At 36.8% G+C, this 18,388-nt stretch overlaps 1 protein-coding gene across 6 annotated transcripts in view; it reads right to left on the reverse strand.

The window, feature by feature from the left end:
- The window catches only part of RAD18 (RAD18, E3 ubiquitin protein ligase), a 111,888-nt gene that overhangs the window by 84,318 nt on the left and 9,182 nt on the right, over window positions 1-18,388 (reverse strand). For 5 of the 6 annotated variants that reach the window (XM_027522911.1, XM_027522908.1, XM_027522907.1 and 2 more), the window contains exons 3-6: window positions 16,651-16,712; window positions 15,372-15,442; window positions 7,011-7,348; window positions 1,591-1,690 (exon numbers count right to left, since the gene is read on the reverse strand). In XM_027522911.1, coding sequence (XP_027378712.1) covers window positions 1,591-1,690; window positions 7,011-7,348; window positions 15,372-15,442; window positions 16,651-16,712 — 571 coding nt within the window. The remainder of the gene's footprint in view (window positions 1-1,590; window positions 1,691-7,010; window positions 7,349-15,371; window positions 15,443-16,650; window positions 16,713-18,388) is intronic. The other variant, XM_027522912.1, reaches the window with a different exon arrangement.

An 18,388-nucleotide genomic window follows, 5' to 3' on the forward strand; every position in this document is an offset into this window, starting at 1 on the left:
ACTATCATGCTTAAAAACACTACAGTAAGAACTGTCAATTGGTGCCCCTCACTGTAAATCAATAAAACATTGCTGTGCTTTATATGTTAGCTTTTGTAAATTGTAACAGCAAGAGTTTGTCCCTCGGAACCCGCATTCACTGCCGATTTACTCATAAAATCTAAGTGACACCATTTTACCTTTAATCACACACACACACAAAACCAAAGAAAATAGTCCTGCCTTATCAGCATGGTTTCTGGCAAATACTCTTCCAAGTTTTTCCAAACAAACCAGACATGAGAACCAATCATTCTGCTCATTCCCACATCCCATTAATTTCTTCCATTTCCTCCCTCTCCTCCCCAGATCTCTGAATTATCACCTGTTCCCTCCTCTTTCCATCCTGATTCAGAAGAAAGGCTCTTTCTGCATGTCAAAGACACTTCATTACTGGACTTTTGCCTTCTTGCTCCTTGTATCATCTGCCCTCTCCCTGGAGGTAGTACAAAAACGGACGCTAAAGGCTTATATAATTTCCATTCTAAAAAATAAAATCCTCCCTGATCTTGCTCCTTATTCCTTCCCCAAACTGCTGTCTCATCTCACGTCTTCCTTCAGCATCAGACTCATCTAATTTGTGGCTTCAGCTTCCTTATTATCTTCATTACCATGGATTCTATAACACCTTGCAAGGTAACTTTGATTAAAATTTGATTAACTTACATGTGTAACAATAATGATCAAGTTTAATAACCTATCATGACTTTGATATATAAGGGAGGCAAAGTAGCATGAGCTTCGGTAAAAATACTGGGTTGACAACTTAAATTATCTCACCCGGGTAGTTGGCAGGGGACATACACATAGACATGCACACACACACATACAAACACCCACACACACAAACTATATTTCACACATTCCCTTTTGAATCTGCCCCACAGACAAACTATACAATTGCAAATTTATACATATGCAATCACCAAGGAAAATCATTGCCTTCAAAATGCAAGCCTACTGGTTGCATGCTTCCAGGAAAAAGTGGGTATTAAGAGAAGAATATCTGATTTTCATTCACCAATGCTTAACAGAGCCTGGTACATGATTATGTGCTTAATAATTATTTGTTGAATGAATAAATGATTCTGTATTTTCTAAAAAAAAAAAAAACCCTTCTGTACTATTTAATGTTATGTGCATACAGTATATCATGTGTATATAGTAATTATTCAGAATTTTTTAATTTTTAATTTAATTTTTAATTAATTAATTTAATTTTTTAATTTTTAATTTAAACTTCTAAGATTCCTAAGAACCAAAAAAAGATTTGATGTGTTCTATATTCAGAGTCTAGCCTTGCTTTCTCGGGCCAAGGGCTTTATGGTAGTTCTAAAATTCTAAAAGAAGAAAATAAGCCTAAAAAGAACTGAATTCTAAATCGAATTTCTTATTAAGTCAAATTTTATTAGCATATAGTAAAGTTAATTATATTTGGCAAGGTGGGATTTTGGAAAGAACAAGGAGAGAGAATGGACAGTCAGCTAATATTTTTAAAAGCGCAAGCTAAAGTGACTAAAGTGGCTCAATGATTATGCTTCACTTTCTTACCTTCTGAGGCTTTCTTTCTTCTCCTCACGTGATAAACAGCTGTCTAAGTGCTTATTAATGTGATTTTCTGGAATTTTAACCCCACAAACAGGACAATCCACTGTATTTTTCAAAAAGAGAAAAAGATTTTATTATTTGTAGAAAGAGTAAAAATAATACAACCAGGTATCTTTCAACAACTAACATTAAAAAATGAAATCCAACCTTAACATGTACTTAGAAAAGCAGAAGAGAAAAAGGCCACCTCAGGGCAGCAGGAGGGGAACAGACTGCTTAAGTGCAACAGCCCTTACAAGGGCTACATTGTGAAAAATCACATAATTAGAATCCTGGCCTAGAAGAAGAGATTTCAAAGAAGTCTGGAATTAGTTTTAGAAAGTGCTTTAGTTAGAAATTAGAAAGTGCTTTAGTTAAATCTTTTCTGCCAAGGCATGACCAAGCTATAAAACTAATCTTGAGTTTATACTAAGTCTTAGGAACCATTCATGTACAGCACTGAAGCAGTCATAACAACCGGAGTAAGATAAAAATATTTGCCAGAGGAGCAGAGTGGGGGAAGGGTATGTAGAGCTAGATAGAAACATGAATTGGTTGGACCAACTACTGTTCAAATTATTAATGACTACAAATTTGTTCATTTAGCCCTCATTTGTAATGAAAGGCATACCTCATTTTATTGTACTTCATTTTATTGCACTTTGCAGATACTGCATTTTTAAAATTTTTTAACAAATTAAAGATTTGTGGCAACCCTGCATTGCCAGATGATGATCAGCATTTTTTTTTTTTTAACTGAAGCACAGTTGATTTACAGTGTTGTGTCAGTTTCTGGTATACAGCACAGTGATTCAGTTGTGTGTGTGTATATATATATATACATACACACATACTCTTTCTAATGTTACTTTCCATTTTGGTTTGTTACAGGATATTGAATATAGTTCCCTGTGCTACATAGTAGGGCTTTGTTGTTTATCTTTTTTATATTTAACAGTTTGTATCTGCTGCTGCTGCTGCTAAGTCTCTTCAGTCGTGTCCGACTCTGTGCTACCCCATAGACGGCAGCCCACCAGGCTCCCCCGTCCCTGGGATTCTCCAGGCAAGAATACTGGAGTGGGTTGCCATTTCCTTCTCCAATGCATGAAAGTGAAAAGTGAAAGTGAAGTCGCTCAGTCATGTCCAACTCTTGGTGACCACATGGACTGCAGCCTACCAGGGTCCATGGGATTTTCCAGGCAAGAGTACTGGAGTGAGTTGCCATTGCCTTCTCTGAATTTGTATCTACTAATCCCAAACTCCTAATTTATCCCTACCCCACTCCCTTCACCCTTTGGTAACCATGTTTGTTTTCTACATCTGTGAGTCTCAGAAATAAGTTCACTTGTGTATATTTTATATTTCACACATAAATGATATTATAGGGCATCTGTCTTTCTCTTTCTGATGTACTTCACTTAAGTATGATAATCTCTAGGACCAACTATGTTGCTGCAAATGATGTTATTTCATTCTTTTTTATGGCTATGTAATAGTCCATTGCATACATGTACTATATCTTCCTTATCCATTTATCTGTCAATGGACATTTAAGTTGCTTCCATGTTTTCCATGTTTATGGCTATTATGAATAGTGCTGACATGAACATAGAGGGGTGCATGTACATTTTTGAGTAAGAGTTGTCTCTAGATATATGTCCAAGAGTAGGATTCCTGGATCATATGACAACTCTTTATTTTTTGTTTACGGAAACTCCATACTGTTTTCCATAGCAGTTGCATCAATTTACTTCCCACCAACAGTGTAGGAGGGTTCCCTTTTCACACAGGCTTTCCAGCATTTGTTATTTGTAGACTTTTTAATGATGGCCATTCTGATCGGTGTGAGGTAGTACCTCATCCTAGTTTTGATTTGTATTTCTCTAATAATCAGCCTAGAATTCTAAGTCCTAAAAGATGATGGTGTTAAAGTGCTGCACTCAATATGCCAGCAAATTTGAAAAACTCGGCAGCGGCCAAAGGGCTGGAAAAGGTCAGTTTTCATTCCAATCCCAAAGAAAGGCAATGCCAAAGAATGCTCAAACTACCCCACAATTGCACTCATCTCACACATTAGCAAAGTAATGCTCAAAATTCTACAAGCAAGGCTTCAACAGTACATGAACCATCAACTTCCAGATGTTCAAGCTGGATTTAGAAAAGGCAGAGGAACCAGAGGTCAAATTGCCAACATTCACTGGATCATCAAAAGAGCAAGACAAGACCAGAAAAACATCTACTTCTGCTTTATTGACTACGCCAAAGCCTTTGACTGTGTGGATCACAACAAACTGTGGAAAATTCTTAGAGAGATGGGAATACCAGACCACCTGACCTGCCTCCTGAGAAATCTGTATGCAAGTCAAGAAGGAACAGTTAGAACTGGACATGGAACAACATACTGGTTCCAAATCAGGAAAGGAGTACATCAAGGCTGTATATTGTCACACTGCTTATTTAACTTGTATCCAGAGTACATCATGAGAAACGCTGGACTGGATGAAGCACAAGCTGGAATCAATATTGCCAGGAGAAGTATCAATAACCTCAGATATGCAGATACGAGGCAGAAAGCAAAAAAGAGCTATAGAGCCTCTTAATGAAACTGAAAGAGGAGAGTGAAAAAGTTGCCTTAAAGCTCAACATTAAGAAAACAAAGATCATGGCATCTGGTCCCATCACTTCATGGCAAACTGATGGGGAAACAGTGGAAACAGTGGCTGAGTTTATTTTTGGGGCTCCAAAATCACTGCAGACGATAACTGCAGCCATGAAATTAAAAGATGCTTGCTCCTGGGAAGAAAAGTTATGATCAACCTAGACAGCATATTAAAAAGCAGAGACATTACTTTGTCAACAAAGGTCTGTAGAGTCAAAGCTATGGTTTTTCCAGTGGTCATGTATGAATGTGAGAGTTGGACTATAAAGAAAGCTGAGTGCCAAAGAATTGATGCTTTTGAACTGTGGTGTTGGAGAAGACTCTTGAGAGTCCCTTGGACTGCAAGGAGATCCAACCAGTCCATCCTAAAGGAAATCAACCTTGAATATTCATCGGAAGGACGGATGCTGAAGCTGAAACTCCAACACTTTGGCCACCTGATGAGAAGAACTAACTCATTTGAAAAGACCCTGATGCTGGGAAAAATTGAAGGCAGGAGAAGGGGATGACAGAGGATGAGATGGTTGGATGGCATCACCAACTCAATGGACATGAATTTGAGCAAGCTCCAGGAGTTGGTGATGGACAGGGAAGCCTGGCGTGCTGCAGTCCATGGGGTCCCAAAGAGTCAGACATGACTGAGTGACTGAATTGAACTGAGCAATAAGCCATTTTGAACATCTTTTCATGTGCCTACTGGCCATCTGTATGTCTTCTTCAGGGAAATTTCTATTTAGCTCTTCTGCCCATTTATTGATCCAGTTGTTTGTTTTTTTGTTATTGAGTTTTATGAGCAGTTTGTATATGTTGGAAATTAAGCTCTTATTGGTTGCATCACCTGGAAATATTTTCCCCTAGTCCACAGGTTGTCTATTTGCTTTGTTTATGATTTCCTTTGCTGTGCAAAAGCTTATAAATTTGATTAGGTCCCATTTGTTTATCTTTGCTTTTATTTCTACTGCCCTGAGAGACTGACTTAGGAAAACTAGTACATTTTACCTACGTTCTCTTCTAGGAGTTTTATGGTGTCGTGTTTCATATTTAAGTCCTCAAAACATTTTGAAATTACTCTTGTGTACAGTGTGAGGGTGTGTTCTAATTTCACTGATTTACATGTGGCTGTCCAGCTATCCCAACACCACTTGCTGAAGAAACTGTCTTTTCTCCTACTCTTGCCTTCTTTGGTGAAGAGTGAGACTGTCAGCATTTTTAAGCAATAAAGTATTTTTAAATTAAGGTGTATACATTTTTTTTAGATATAACGCTACTGCATACATAACAGACTACAGTATAGCATAAATATAATATTTATACACACTGGGAAACAAGAAAGTTCAACTGACTCACTTTATTGTGGTATTGGTCCCATTGCAGAACCAAACCCACAATTTCTCCAAGGTATGCCTATATAAGTGTAGCATTAAAAAGCAGAAACACAATCATTCTGAAACTGATAGGGCTCCAGGGACCTTTGGAGGTGCCTCAGGGCCTAGAGGCCACCATGGATAACAGGCAGGGATGTAGGGGAGGTGAGGCCCTCCATCTCCACTTTAATGGAGCAAAGCAAACTTTATCTACTTTATATGCTATGGGTTCACTCTAAGAATTCAAGTTCTGCTCAGGGAAAAATGATATCCACTTAAGAACACTACAATAAAAACTGTCAATTGATCAAAAACTGACCAAAGATAAAATATGCTAGGAAATACAAGTGAAAAATTCACGTATCTATATGAAATGTAAACACTCAAGTACTAACGAATTAATTTCAACCTAAGTTTAGTAACCACTAACAGCCCTGCACTATGTGTGGTATGGGTATACCAAAGACATCTAAGACAGAGTTTCTGCCTAAAAGGTATTCTGAACTTCACTGCCAATAAGATATGGAAACAAGAGGTTAAACAAGTTGACCTGGTCATCAAAAAGTTAAGCAAACTGTCCAGAAAACAAGTGCTGCCACACTTTAGTGATATGAAAGACCGATACTATATAACATAACTGAAGAATGGTTAGACCTACACAGAGTCTGGAAAGGTGGAATGGGGTTGGCAGACATTTTCAGTCAAGGCTCAGGGAGCAAAGATTCAGGCTTTTGGGGGCCAGGTGGTCTCTGACCCAATCAACAAACTAAGTCATTAGCATGAAAACAGCTGAAGATAACAGGTAAACAAATGGGCATGGTTGTGTTCCAGTGAGGCCTTGTTTATAAAAACAGGTGACAGGCTATAGGTTTTTAATCCCTGAGCGTTTTCAAGGAATAAAGGGGAGATCAGCTTGGCTAGAGCAGAAGGATTTTTGAGAGGGAGAGATGAGAAACAAGGATGGACAGGCAGGGTAGCAGTCAAACTGTCCAAGGCTATAAATGCCAGTCAAAACAGCTTGGAAATATTCAAGTGATGATATAATAAGATAAAAAGAGCTCTTCAATATTAAACTGGAGCTGATATGAAGGATGAGAGGGGGAAGAAAAGCTGAAAAACACAAAGCCATATGTGAAGCATAAACTAACTAAAAATGCTTAGTTTTTCCTGCCATCAGCCTGAATTCCTATTCTATGAGAAAGAGAACGTATCTGGAAGCACTGCCTCCATCCATGTGCGAGGCTGTTATGAGGTCTGCCCTTTCCCATCATTTCCCCGCAAAAATCCTGCTTATTTATTATAACATGTGGGATAGGAAGGTTTCCACTAAGAAAATAAAACATGTGAAAATAATTTCCTACCTTTAGTAACTTGTTTCAAGGCTGATGTAGAGGGTGTCTCAAGAACACTGTCCTCTGAGGAACCTGGAGCTGACTTTACTGCGGAAGGAGTCCCTCTGGTCTTCGCAGGAGAGCTCAACTTTTTCTGAGGGCTTAATTTGCTTTCATTCTCTTTTATCAACAACTCTGACGCAGAACCACCACTTTCTCTGATCAAGAAATTCTCCATTAACTTGCTTCCTTGTTTTAATGAATGTCTGAAGGCTACAGCGGTGTCTGCTTTGGTAGCCAGATTCTTTGAAGAGGAGGAAGCAGCAGAGATGGGTGGTGACTCTAAGGCAAACTGCAACAGATGATTCCTTGAAGCAGAGAAAACACAACAGATAATAAAGATGTCAGCTTACATATACACAACTTAACCGACATAAGCTGTTTTCTCAATTAACATTTGTTTCTGTGAAATACAGAACTTACTGCATAATGGCAACCAGTGTTTCTTCTAGAATAAAATACAAAGCAATAAACCTGACTTTAAAAGCAGTTAATCTGTCTATAAAAGATAACAAAGGGACCTGAGATTCTGGCCATGGAGAATAGCTTGTACGAGACTTACTCTCCAATCACAAGTAACTTTAAAATTTCAACAAAACATACAAAACCATTTATAAGCATGATCTATAATCAACACAAGGCTACTATCCCTGAGACAGAAGAGAAACTTGAGGTGATCCATCATTTCCACAAGAATTTCCCATGGAAGCATGCTCTGGGAGTTGGGTATTAAAGTCAAAACAGGGACCACTGATCTCTCTGGGTAGAGGGAATACAGATTAGAGCTCTGGACAAAGGATGCTAGGACTGGAGGCACAGGGTGCTGAGCAGGGAGTAGCCACAAAATACCCTAAAAATCTGCTGAGAAATGCTCCTTAATTACTGATCATCTCCAGGGCTGCAGAAGCATAAGACGAAGTCACAGAAGACCTGACAGGAAGCAGATGTCATGAAGCTGAGATTCTCAAGGTCAGTACAGGGAAACTGTTGGAATCTGAGCCCAGCCAAACTTGGGAGACTCTGGTAAAGATTCTAGACATTCAGCTGAAACCCCACAAAGGCTGTACCTTAAGAAGAAGGATCCTCCTCTAGAAATAGAAACAAAAGTGAAACAGAGCAAATCTAACAGAAATTAAACCAGGCCTTGACGGAATAAGTGAAGAGCTAGAAATTTAACTGCCTGTCAGAACAAAATTCAACATCTTTCAAAGGAAGACAATTCACAGCCTCTATAACATTTCATTCATAATATTCAACACATATTTAAAAATTACTAGGCATGCAAAGAAGACATTATCCACTAACCAAGAGACAAAATAGTCATTAGAAGCAGATCCAGAAGTGATCTGAGTAGCATTAGAAGAATTTCAAAAGAACGCTGACCAATATGTTAAATAAAAAAGAAAAAATAGACAAATGAATAAAATAATGTATACTCTAAGAGGGAATTAAAATCCATCCCAAAAGGATAAACAAAGAAAATGAAATCTAGGCAAACATAACCAAACTACTGAAAAAAATATAGAGAAAATCTTTTAAACAACCACAGAAAAATAAGATATACTACCTCTAAGGCACAGTTCCTCAACCTTGGCATTACCAATACTGAGTCAAATAATTTTTTGCTGTAGAGACTGTTCTGTGCCTTACAGATATATCAATAGCATAACCCCCCTAACTTCAGACTAGGACAACCAAAACATGTCCAGACATTACCAAATGTTTCCTGGAGAAAGAGGTAAAAAGAAAGCAAAATCATTCCCAGTTAAGAACAATGGCTCTAAGGAAATAACAGTAAGAAATATCATTGACTTGTCAACAAAGACTAGAGAAGAAAAAAGATAACAGAATGACATCTTAAAAGTAGGTAAAAAATCAAACTGAATGCTATTCCTATTGAAAATATTCTTCCAGAATGAAAGCAAAATACATTCTCAAGCAAACAAAAGCTATAAGAACTCCTCATCAGCGGACAAGAAATACTGCAAGAACTGTTCCTGAGCATAGAGAAAATGATTATAGATAGAAGCATATAAAGTGTCAACAAGAATCAACAGCTCCAGAAAAAGAAAATATGTGGCTAAACACAACAGTATTGACTTTTAAAATACACTAGCAATGTCTTAGGGAATTTATAACATACATGGAAGTAAAATAACTCAAAACAGTAAAAAAGAGGAATTAAATAATGCAAAAATATTACTGTAACCAATTAAATACAATGATACATACATACTCCAACTGAAAGACAAAACTTGTCAGACTAGATTAAAAAATAAAATACAACTATATACTATTTAAAAGAAACCATTTTAAAAAGATGCAGAAAGATTAGGGGAAAAAGGATGAGAAAAGATGTACCACGTAAATAAATACAAATCAAAAGAAAGTCAATGTGACAACACTAACAACAGACAAAATAGATATTAAGGCAAAAGCATTGAGAAAGAGGTGCCTCTCACCTTGACAAAATGATCAATTTAATCAGAAGCCATAAACTCATAAACTTTATTCATTTCATAGCATAGCTTCAAATGTATAAAGCAAAAATTGACAGAACTAAAAAGAGATATAGCCAGTTCACAATAATTGTTGGCTTAAATAAAAGTGCGTATGCATTTAAACACACCACTCTAACAAAACAGACAAGAATCAGTAAAAATACAGAAGATCTGAACCAATCCAATTAACCAAATTGATACAATTAACAAATTAAAAACATCATATCTCACCAATGGAGAATATACAATATTCTCAAGTATACAGGGCACATTCAATAGCATAGACCATGTTCTGGGCCATAAAGTAAATCTCAAGAAATTTACAAGGAATGAAATAATTTAGTGTATCTTCTGTGACCACTGTGAATTCACATGAAACTCAATAATGAAAAAATAACTAGAAAATCTCCAAATGTTAAGAAATGAAGCACCACACTTCTAAATAATTCCTTAAGTCAAACAACAATGAAGATCAGAAAATATTCTGAATTGAACCACAGCTTTGGGGTTCACCAAAACAGTCATTAGTGAACAATTTATAAGTTAATAGAAAAACTGAAAATCAATGTCCTAAATTTCCAATATAAAAGGTTAGGAAATTAACAGCAAATTACACCCAAAGAAGATAGTAATAACAGATACTAGTGAAAAAGTAAACATACAAAAGAAAATTGGTAAAGCCAAAAGCTGGTTCTGTGAAAAAATGAACAAAATTAGGAAAGCCCTAGCAAGAACAAGCAAGAAAAATGAGTGAAAATACAAAACACAAAAGCAAAGAATTAAAAGGAGATATCTAAAACCCCCACAGCAATTCAAAGATAATAAGAGGATATTATAGATACTTCATACCAATAAAGTTATAATTTTAGATGAAATGGACAAATTCCTTGAAAAAGACTACTCATCAAAGCCAACAAAGAAACAAACAGAAACTTGAAGAGTAGTAGTATATATTAAAGAGATTCAGATATAATTAAAAACATTCCTACAAAGAAAATACATCTTTGTGAGGAAACAGAAATAAAGTAAAAATAAAGAACTGCAATCGTTACAAGTCTTTCTCTTCTAGAATCTGGGTTTGGTTCAAAGAAGATTCTCAGAAAAGCTTTCATCTCATTATAACTAAGTAAAAGGCACACTTATTCAACTGCTGGATAAAACGGTCACTTATAAATCACTTCCAAGCTACTACAAGGGTACACATTTCAGCAAAGTGTCTATCCTAGAGAGAACTCCTTTTTGTTTTTATTCACAATCCAGATTCATCTTACTCTTCCAATTTGCTCTCTTATTTCAACACATGCCAAAAAAAGAACGTGGCAGAGAGTGGCACCATGGCAATAATAATGTTATGCTTCATGCTCAAGTCAAAATTCATTAACTTTTCCATGTTCCTGCTAATTTCAGCAGTGGAAATCAGAGAAAACAAAACAGTTTCTATATCCTTATGAATCTTACACTATAGTAAAGGAACAGAGAATAGACACTCTCAACATAGGTAAAAAGTACTATAGGGGGAGAAAAAAAAGGAAGCCGACAATGAGGAGGGGATGATACTCTTTACAGGATGGTCACAGAAGATCTCACTGAGAAGATGCCTATGAAAAACAGAGTCCAGAGAAAGTGGAGAATTCAAGGATGTGAACATCTAGGGAAACACTGTTTCACTTTTTAAGTACAAAGTCTCTAAGATCAGAGTGTGATCACCATGTTTGAGAAGCAGGGAGAGGTCACTGTGACTGGAGCAGAATGACCCAAGCGGAGACAAGCAGGTAAATAAGTCAGGGAGCCTGCCCTGTAGGGCCGGGAGGACTCCCACAGAGACAAACAGTTTTTACTTCAATGAGACAGGAAACTACCTCTGAACAACATGCAGTATGACCTACTTTTTATTTTCAAGGATCACTTAGGTTTCTGTCCCTAAAAGAACTGAAAGAGGACAAAAGAAGAGTTAAGAAGGCCACTAAGAAGTTATCACCGTACTGAGGCTGACGCTGGCTGGGAGAGGATAATGTTGGCACAGTGAGGGAAAGTTGTCAGATTCTGCAGCGACAGCAAAGATAGAGCCAATGGGATTTACTGATGAAACAACAGAGTGAGTGTGAAAGAGAGGGGTCAAGAATGACTTTTTGGCCTAAGCAAATTAAAGGAGGGAGCTGCCATTTACTAAGAAAAGGAAGACTGTGGAGCAGCAGATTGGGAGTGGGGTTTGTGGGGGCAGCAGAGGGAACCAGAGTTTAGTTTTGGTTTTAAGAGGTCCAAGCAGAGGTAAGTGAGATAAGCAGTTGGATACACGAGGCTGATATCTTGGAAAGAGATCTAGCTGAGAAGCCATTCATGGCTTCCAGCCATAAATCTGGAAGCCATGAACGTATAATTGGTATTTATAAAACCATGAGACTGTTTATGGCAATTTACATAACTTAAAAATGAGCTGTGTGAAAATATTAATTCCAAAACTGATATTTAAAGTTGAATTGCTAATCTTTCCTTCAATTTCCATTATTCCTATATATTAAATTGAGTTGGCATTACAACACCTCACAGCATTCATCACTAACATTCAAAGTGGATGAACTGTGGACTTTCAAAATAATTGTGACTCAATAAAATACAGGAAAATCTTGCCTGTTAGTTAACTATACAATAACTTCACCTTTCCAAAATGTGGCTAAGAATCAAAAGTGAAAACAGGTCTCTGGGTAAACATGGGCAGTCATAAAACCCATGCAATCAAATCCATGGACTTTGGTAACTAGTCCAAGTCCCTGTAAATACTTGTTATAATCCAGGACATGCAACCTGGGACCATTTGGTTAAACAGGCAGAGGCCCACCAAGCATGAGTTCTCATCAGCTCCACAGGGTGTGCACATACATCTATCAGAGCAACACAATATAAATACATAAAACATATAGGACAGTAATGATAGGAACAGTTTCTTAGGTTCCTGTGTTTCAGATACAGTACTATGCTGGGTATCTTTTAATATATCTCTTCATTTCTAATCCTTACAGCAATTTCTCAAAGTGTCCAGAATATTATTCCCATCTTTCAGATGTGGAAAAGAAGCTAAAAAGGATTAATATCTTGATCACACTCATATCAAAACTAGTAGGGTCTGAAGTCTGTGCTGATGTATGGCAGCAACCATCACAATATTGTAATTATCCTCCAGTTAAAAATAAAATAAAATTAAAAAAAAAATCAAGTAGGGCCAAGATGGAAACCTAGTTCTGCCTGAATCCAAACTCAGTCTGCTTTAAACTATACTATAAGGAAAGGTGAAATTATATTGTACATCCTCTTTGTTTAAATTTTTAAACTTGAAATAAGCACCTGGAGAAAAATTCATACCTCAACAGTGGACAAACCAAAGCAATAAATGATGCTCTACATGCTGAAGCTGTAAAAATTATAATACACATGCAGACTGGCTGCTATGCAAAAATACAAAAACAACATTTTCTTACTTAGGTCAAGAATAAAGTTCCACTTAGACAACAACATTCTAAATAAATTTCCAAATAAATACATTCTAAATCTGTATTTAAAAATCTAATAAATATATTCTAAATGTTGTATATAAATAAAACAATTTCTTAAGAGTGTTATTTTAAATAAAACAGAATCACTGGGGGGAACAAACTTGTTCCTTGAAAATAAAAGGTAAAAGAAGAAAATATAAGATCTGCATGTCAGCCCTGTTCCCCAAAACCTTTGGAATTATTTCTAATACTCTTTTGGTATTTGGTTTAGAAGATTAAATTTTTAAAAATCATAATATCATAAAATGGCAATGATAGATGGGAAAGAGAGGAAGAAATAAAATTAACAAACTATAAATATCTTACATTTTATTCATAAAATTAAACTTCCTCCCTCACTGATCTTAATCAAGATTTCAAACAAGTAATGAAACTGAATAGCTTGAATTGTATCCCTACTAATTTTGCAAATTAAGCACTTTAGATATGACAAATGTCCAAGAAATGTTCACCATGAGGCAATTCCAAGAAGGCAAATGGAGAAGCAAATGATAAAATCCATCCCAAATCTACAGAGAATGCTTCCTACCTCACCAAATCCACTATAAAGAATACTTAAATACCCTGTTTCTTCAGGGAGGAGAGAAGAGACTGCAATCATTCCAAGGCTTCCCTTTAAGTTACCAAAGGATCTATGAACCCGATAACTTCTCTTCAACAAACAGAGGCTGTTCTTTGTAACACTCCCTGTTTCCTAGCAGGGAGGTTTCAAAACCAGCTGAGGAAAAAAAGAACCCATGAGATACAATTTTACCATATGAGGAAAAAGCAAACAGTCCATCAATTCCTTTTCTTTTTTAATCCCCAATCAGTTCCTTTCTAAATATACAGCTCCATCTTTTCTCATTGACTTCAAAATCTAACTGATGAAGGACTTTGAAATAAGAAAAGCAGGACTTCCTGGATGGCTCAGTGGTAAAGAATCTGACTGCCAATGCAGGAGACATGAGTTCAATCCTTGGTCCAGGAAGATCCCACATGCTGTGGAGCAACTAAGCCCACGCACCACAACAATTAAATAGCCTGTGCCCTGGAGTCCCGGAACTGCAACTATTAAGCTCACGCGCCACAACTACTGAAGACTGTGCACCCAAGAAGCCAGTGCTCCACAACAAGAGAAGCCATCACAATGAGAAGTCCACGCACTGCAACTAGAGTAGTCCCCGCTCACCACAACTAGAGAAAGCCTGTGTAGCAACGAAGACCCAGCACAGCTCAAAATAAATAGATAAAAAGGAGAAAAGCTATCACTTTAATTATGAGCATCAGAGAATCTCAGAGTGTCTTAATCTAGGAAAGTATACCATCTTCTCATGACTTTGCTTAAGGAAATAACCAGCTAGTCAATTTCTAGAATGCCACATTAGGCAAGTTCAAAGGAGTAAATCTAATCATCTTTAGGATGCAAACCAATGAATAAACTTGCAATTCTATTGAAAGAAATTTCTTTACAGTTCTGGGAGCAATGTAATGTACCTCTAAGAATATTCCAACAAGCTTGGAAGTCATTGAACTTAAGTATGTAGCCACCTAGCCATTAACTAAACACAGTACAGTTCTACTAAAATTTCTTGCTTGGCTTGAATGATTAAAAGTAAGTCAACATATCATCTGATAAACCATGCCTTTTAAAATTCCTCTGGGTGACCACTCACTAAACACCATCATGCATTTGACAGTTAAGAAGTAAAGCTACACATCATAGAGCACCAGCAATGACATATTTCACGTTACACATCATTTTATACATGCTGAGCAAATCACAGTAAGGATTAGTGGATTAACATATAACAGACACAGAAACTGTAATACATTTATGTGTGTGCACATACCCATGCATATGCCACCCAGCTCTGTCCACTGAGAGGGTTTAGAAGCAATGGCACCCCAGTAATAATGAGCATACCCAGCTCCAGATCCTGATTTCTAAATACCATTCCCCAATGAAAGGAACCAGGGCTCCTTGGGAACCTAGCTGATTCTAATGCTGGGCACAAAAAACAAAAGATGAAGCTGAAGCATTTCTGAACTACTCAAAAGTAAGTGCCCAAATTTACATTCTAACTTGTTTTTCATACAGGAGACTTTCTGTTAAGTAAAGGAAGAGACTCTTATTATGATCAGATTGTTCACATGTGATTAACGACTATGGTCGCATCCTTTCTTTTACCCCTAAATATGCAACACTGCATTCCCTAATCCTCAAAAGTTCAAAGAGCAAAGGGAGGAACACATATTAAAGGCAAAAGCAGTTAGGGATTAGTCACAAAATTAAATCATACCGTGCAAAATTCAAGTTTTTTACCAGTTCATCTAAAACACGGTTATTTTTCAGATCAGGCTCTGTGACTGTCTAGAAAAGAAAAACAACAGATGGAAAAAGGTCAGCAACAATAATTAACTTGTCATAATCTCATTTTTGAAAATGTGTGCCCCATCCTCCTGAGACTCCTCATCCCACTAAGTCTTCCAGGAAAGCCTCAAAATAAAGTTCATTTATCTCATACTAATATGGAATTTTAAAACAGTGAATCACTATCTGCTGACTGGAAGTCTGATTCAAAACTCTCCGAAGCATCTGATAAAAACATATGCACTCTCTACTGCCTAAAATAAAACCTAATATGAGCAAGAATCCTTCTTCAAAATGGCAGCACTGTTTCCCTCAAAATTTCTCCTTCAAAGAACAGAGATGCTCTTTTAAGCAGTAATGCAGGAGGAGACTGAGGTGCTCAGAGACTTTAAAAACAAGAATGGTGTTCAGGAATGCAAGAGGAAAACAATAAACCCGTAGTTATTTAGCATGAATAATGAATAGCATGAATATTTTGCATACAGTTAATCTCGGTGATGATACCACCTTGAGGACAGCAACATCCCTAGTTGTTGTAATGAGATTAGCCTTGAAAGCAGAGTGAATTCAATGACATCCTGACAACAACGACCTACCAAACTAGAACCAAAACCCTTTAACTAGCCCCAATGTCCTTTCCACCAGATTCTACTACTTCTTTTTCTTTCTTTACTCCTACCTCCATTTCCTTTACCTTTTTACCTACAACTTTTCACCTACACCTATTTCAACTACATGAAATGTTTCGAAAACTTAACAAATTTTCTGGTGTTTTCCCTGAAGGTCTGATTTGGGCAAGAGGTAAGGGGCCAGTTAAACTAAATCTCTGCCTGCTGCACAAATACTACAATATCAATCCTTTGCAAATAAATGATCCTTCCATCAGATTTTCTACCCAAGTTGAGAAATTTTTAAAAAATGAGGAGCCATAAAAAACATAGTTCATAAATTTAAAGTGTGCTATATCCTGATCTTAAAATTAGCTTTTTCTTCCTAAAAAACATTTAGGTTATCAGAAATCTTAATAAACAGTTGAACAAAGCCCAGTTCTCCATACATGTATTTTAGAAGTCTTTTCTGAAAATGTTTTTGATATAGCTTAATTCAATAATCATGCATCTTCCCATGGCTTATGTGTATACATAAAGCAGCAATATCTGCACCAATCAGTTAGCTTTAAAGGAAAAAAAGAAAAGGAAAAAACTCACCACACAACAAGTTGGACATTGTGTTTTATAGGACAGAAATTTTCTTATACAAAGAGAACAGTCTGCAAAAACACAAAAGCAACATAATCAATTAGTTAAGCTGTATAATAATATTGGAACCTAACTTCTAACGTATTTACATGGTGGCTCAGACGGTAAAGCATCTACTTGAAATGCGGGAGACCGGGTTTGATCCCTGGGTCAGGAAGATCACCTGGAGAAGGGAATGGCAACCCACTCCAGTAACCTTCCCTAGAAAATTCCACGGATGGAGGAGTCTGGTGGGCTACAGTCCACGGGACTGCAAAGAGTCAGACACCACTGAGCGACTTCACTTTCACTTTCAACTTCTAACAAGTTGATTTAAGCCCTAGAATATTTCCACCATCTAAGGTCTATCATTATAATCTTAAAATTCTAGTACATGGACTCTAACTACACACAGTTGCAAATATGACTTAGTAGCATTCTTGGGAAAGCAATACATATCAAATAATAGTAATCCTGAGTCCCTAGCACATCACAACTCTATAAGCAACATGTATCTCTCTCTGTATCTTCCATTTGTAAAATGAAGGAAACATAAGGTAAGAACTAGGATAGTTTTGTATAAACAGGTCAGATATCTCCACTGCCTAGCATTCTAAAATATAAATTTTGAAACAAGATCTATACATATGTTAAGAAATAATATATACCAGATTATCAAATTAGGGATTTCTACATTCTAACTCTGTAAATAAGGTCCTTCATCCTGCATTTAACAAACACTTTTGTAGCAAGCACTGTTATAAGGAAAGGTTTTTGACCTCAAGGAAAGCAGTGAGGCAATTACATACAATTCAGTGTATTAAGGACAATGTTTAACAATTTAAGTAGAAACTGGCATGAACTCAATTCTTCACACCCAAGGCAGTGTAAAATTATCTCCCCAAACCTGGCAAATTGAATGGCACTGTACTAGTAGCTAATGTGCTAATAGCACAAATTCACTTTAGTGAAGGGGATCCATAGTGGCTCAGGCAGTAAAGAATCTGCCTGCAATGCGGGACACCCAAGTTTAATCCCTGGGTCAGGAAGATCCCCTGGAGAATGGAATGGCAACCCACTCCAGTATTCTTGCCTCGAAAATCCCATGGACAGAGGAGCCTGGAGGGCTACAGTCCATGGAGTTGCAAAAAGTCAGACATGACTGAGTGACTAACACACACACACACACACACAGACCCCTTAGTGAAGTGGTCTAATAGGCTCTATCCCCAGTCATACTGAATCAATGAATTGTGACCAATAAATCACATCCATAATACGTGATTCTGATTGAATAACAATTATTTTTTAAAAATTAATATGTTTTTGTTACTAGGTTGAACCATAAGAAACTTTATGGTAAGTCAAAAGAAAAGAGACAAATATTAGCAATTTCATTAACATAACATTGTGCACTTACTGCGTGCTCAGTTATAAGCATGGTAAATGTATTAACACTTTCAATCATTACAGCAGCTCTGAATCCCATTTTATGAGAAGGAAAACACAGCATAGAGCTTAGCCAACTTGCCCAAGATCATGGAGTTAATAGGTGGCAAAGGCAAGTACCGGAGTCCATGCTTTTAACATACTTCTAACTAATTATTTAAAATATTATAACCTGCTTATAACACATACTTATTTTATATACCTATATAGTACCAATAAGTATCTAATCAGTACCTCCACACGTACTAGGGTATGTAAA

This window comes from Bos indicus x Bos taurus, chromosome 22 (assembly GCF_003369695.1).
Source record: "Bos indicus x Bos taurus breed Angus x Brahman F1 hybrid chromosome 22, Bos_hybrid_MaternalHap_v2.0, whole genome shotgun sequence".
Lineage (NCBI taxonomy): Eukaryota > Metazoa > Chordata > Mammalia > Artiodactyla > Bovidae > Bos > Bos indicus x Bos taurus.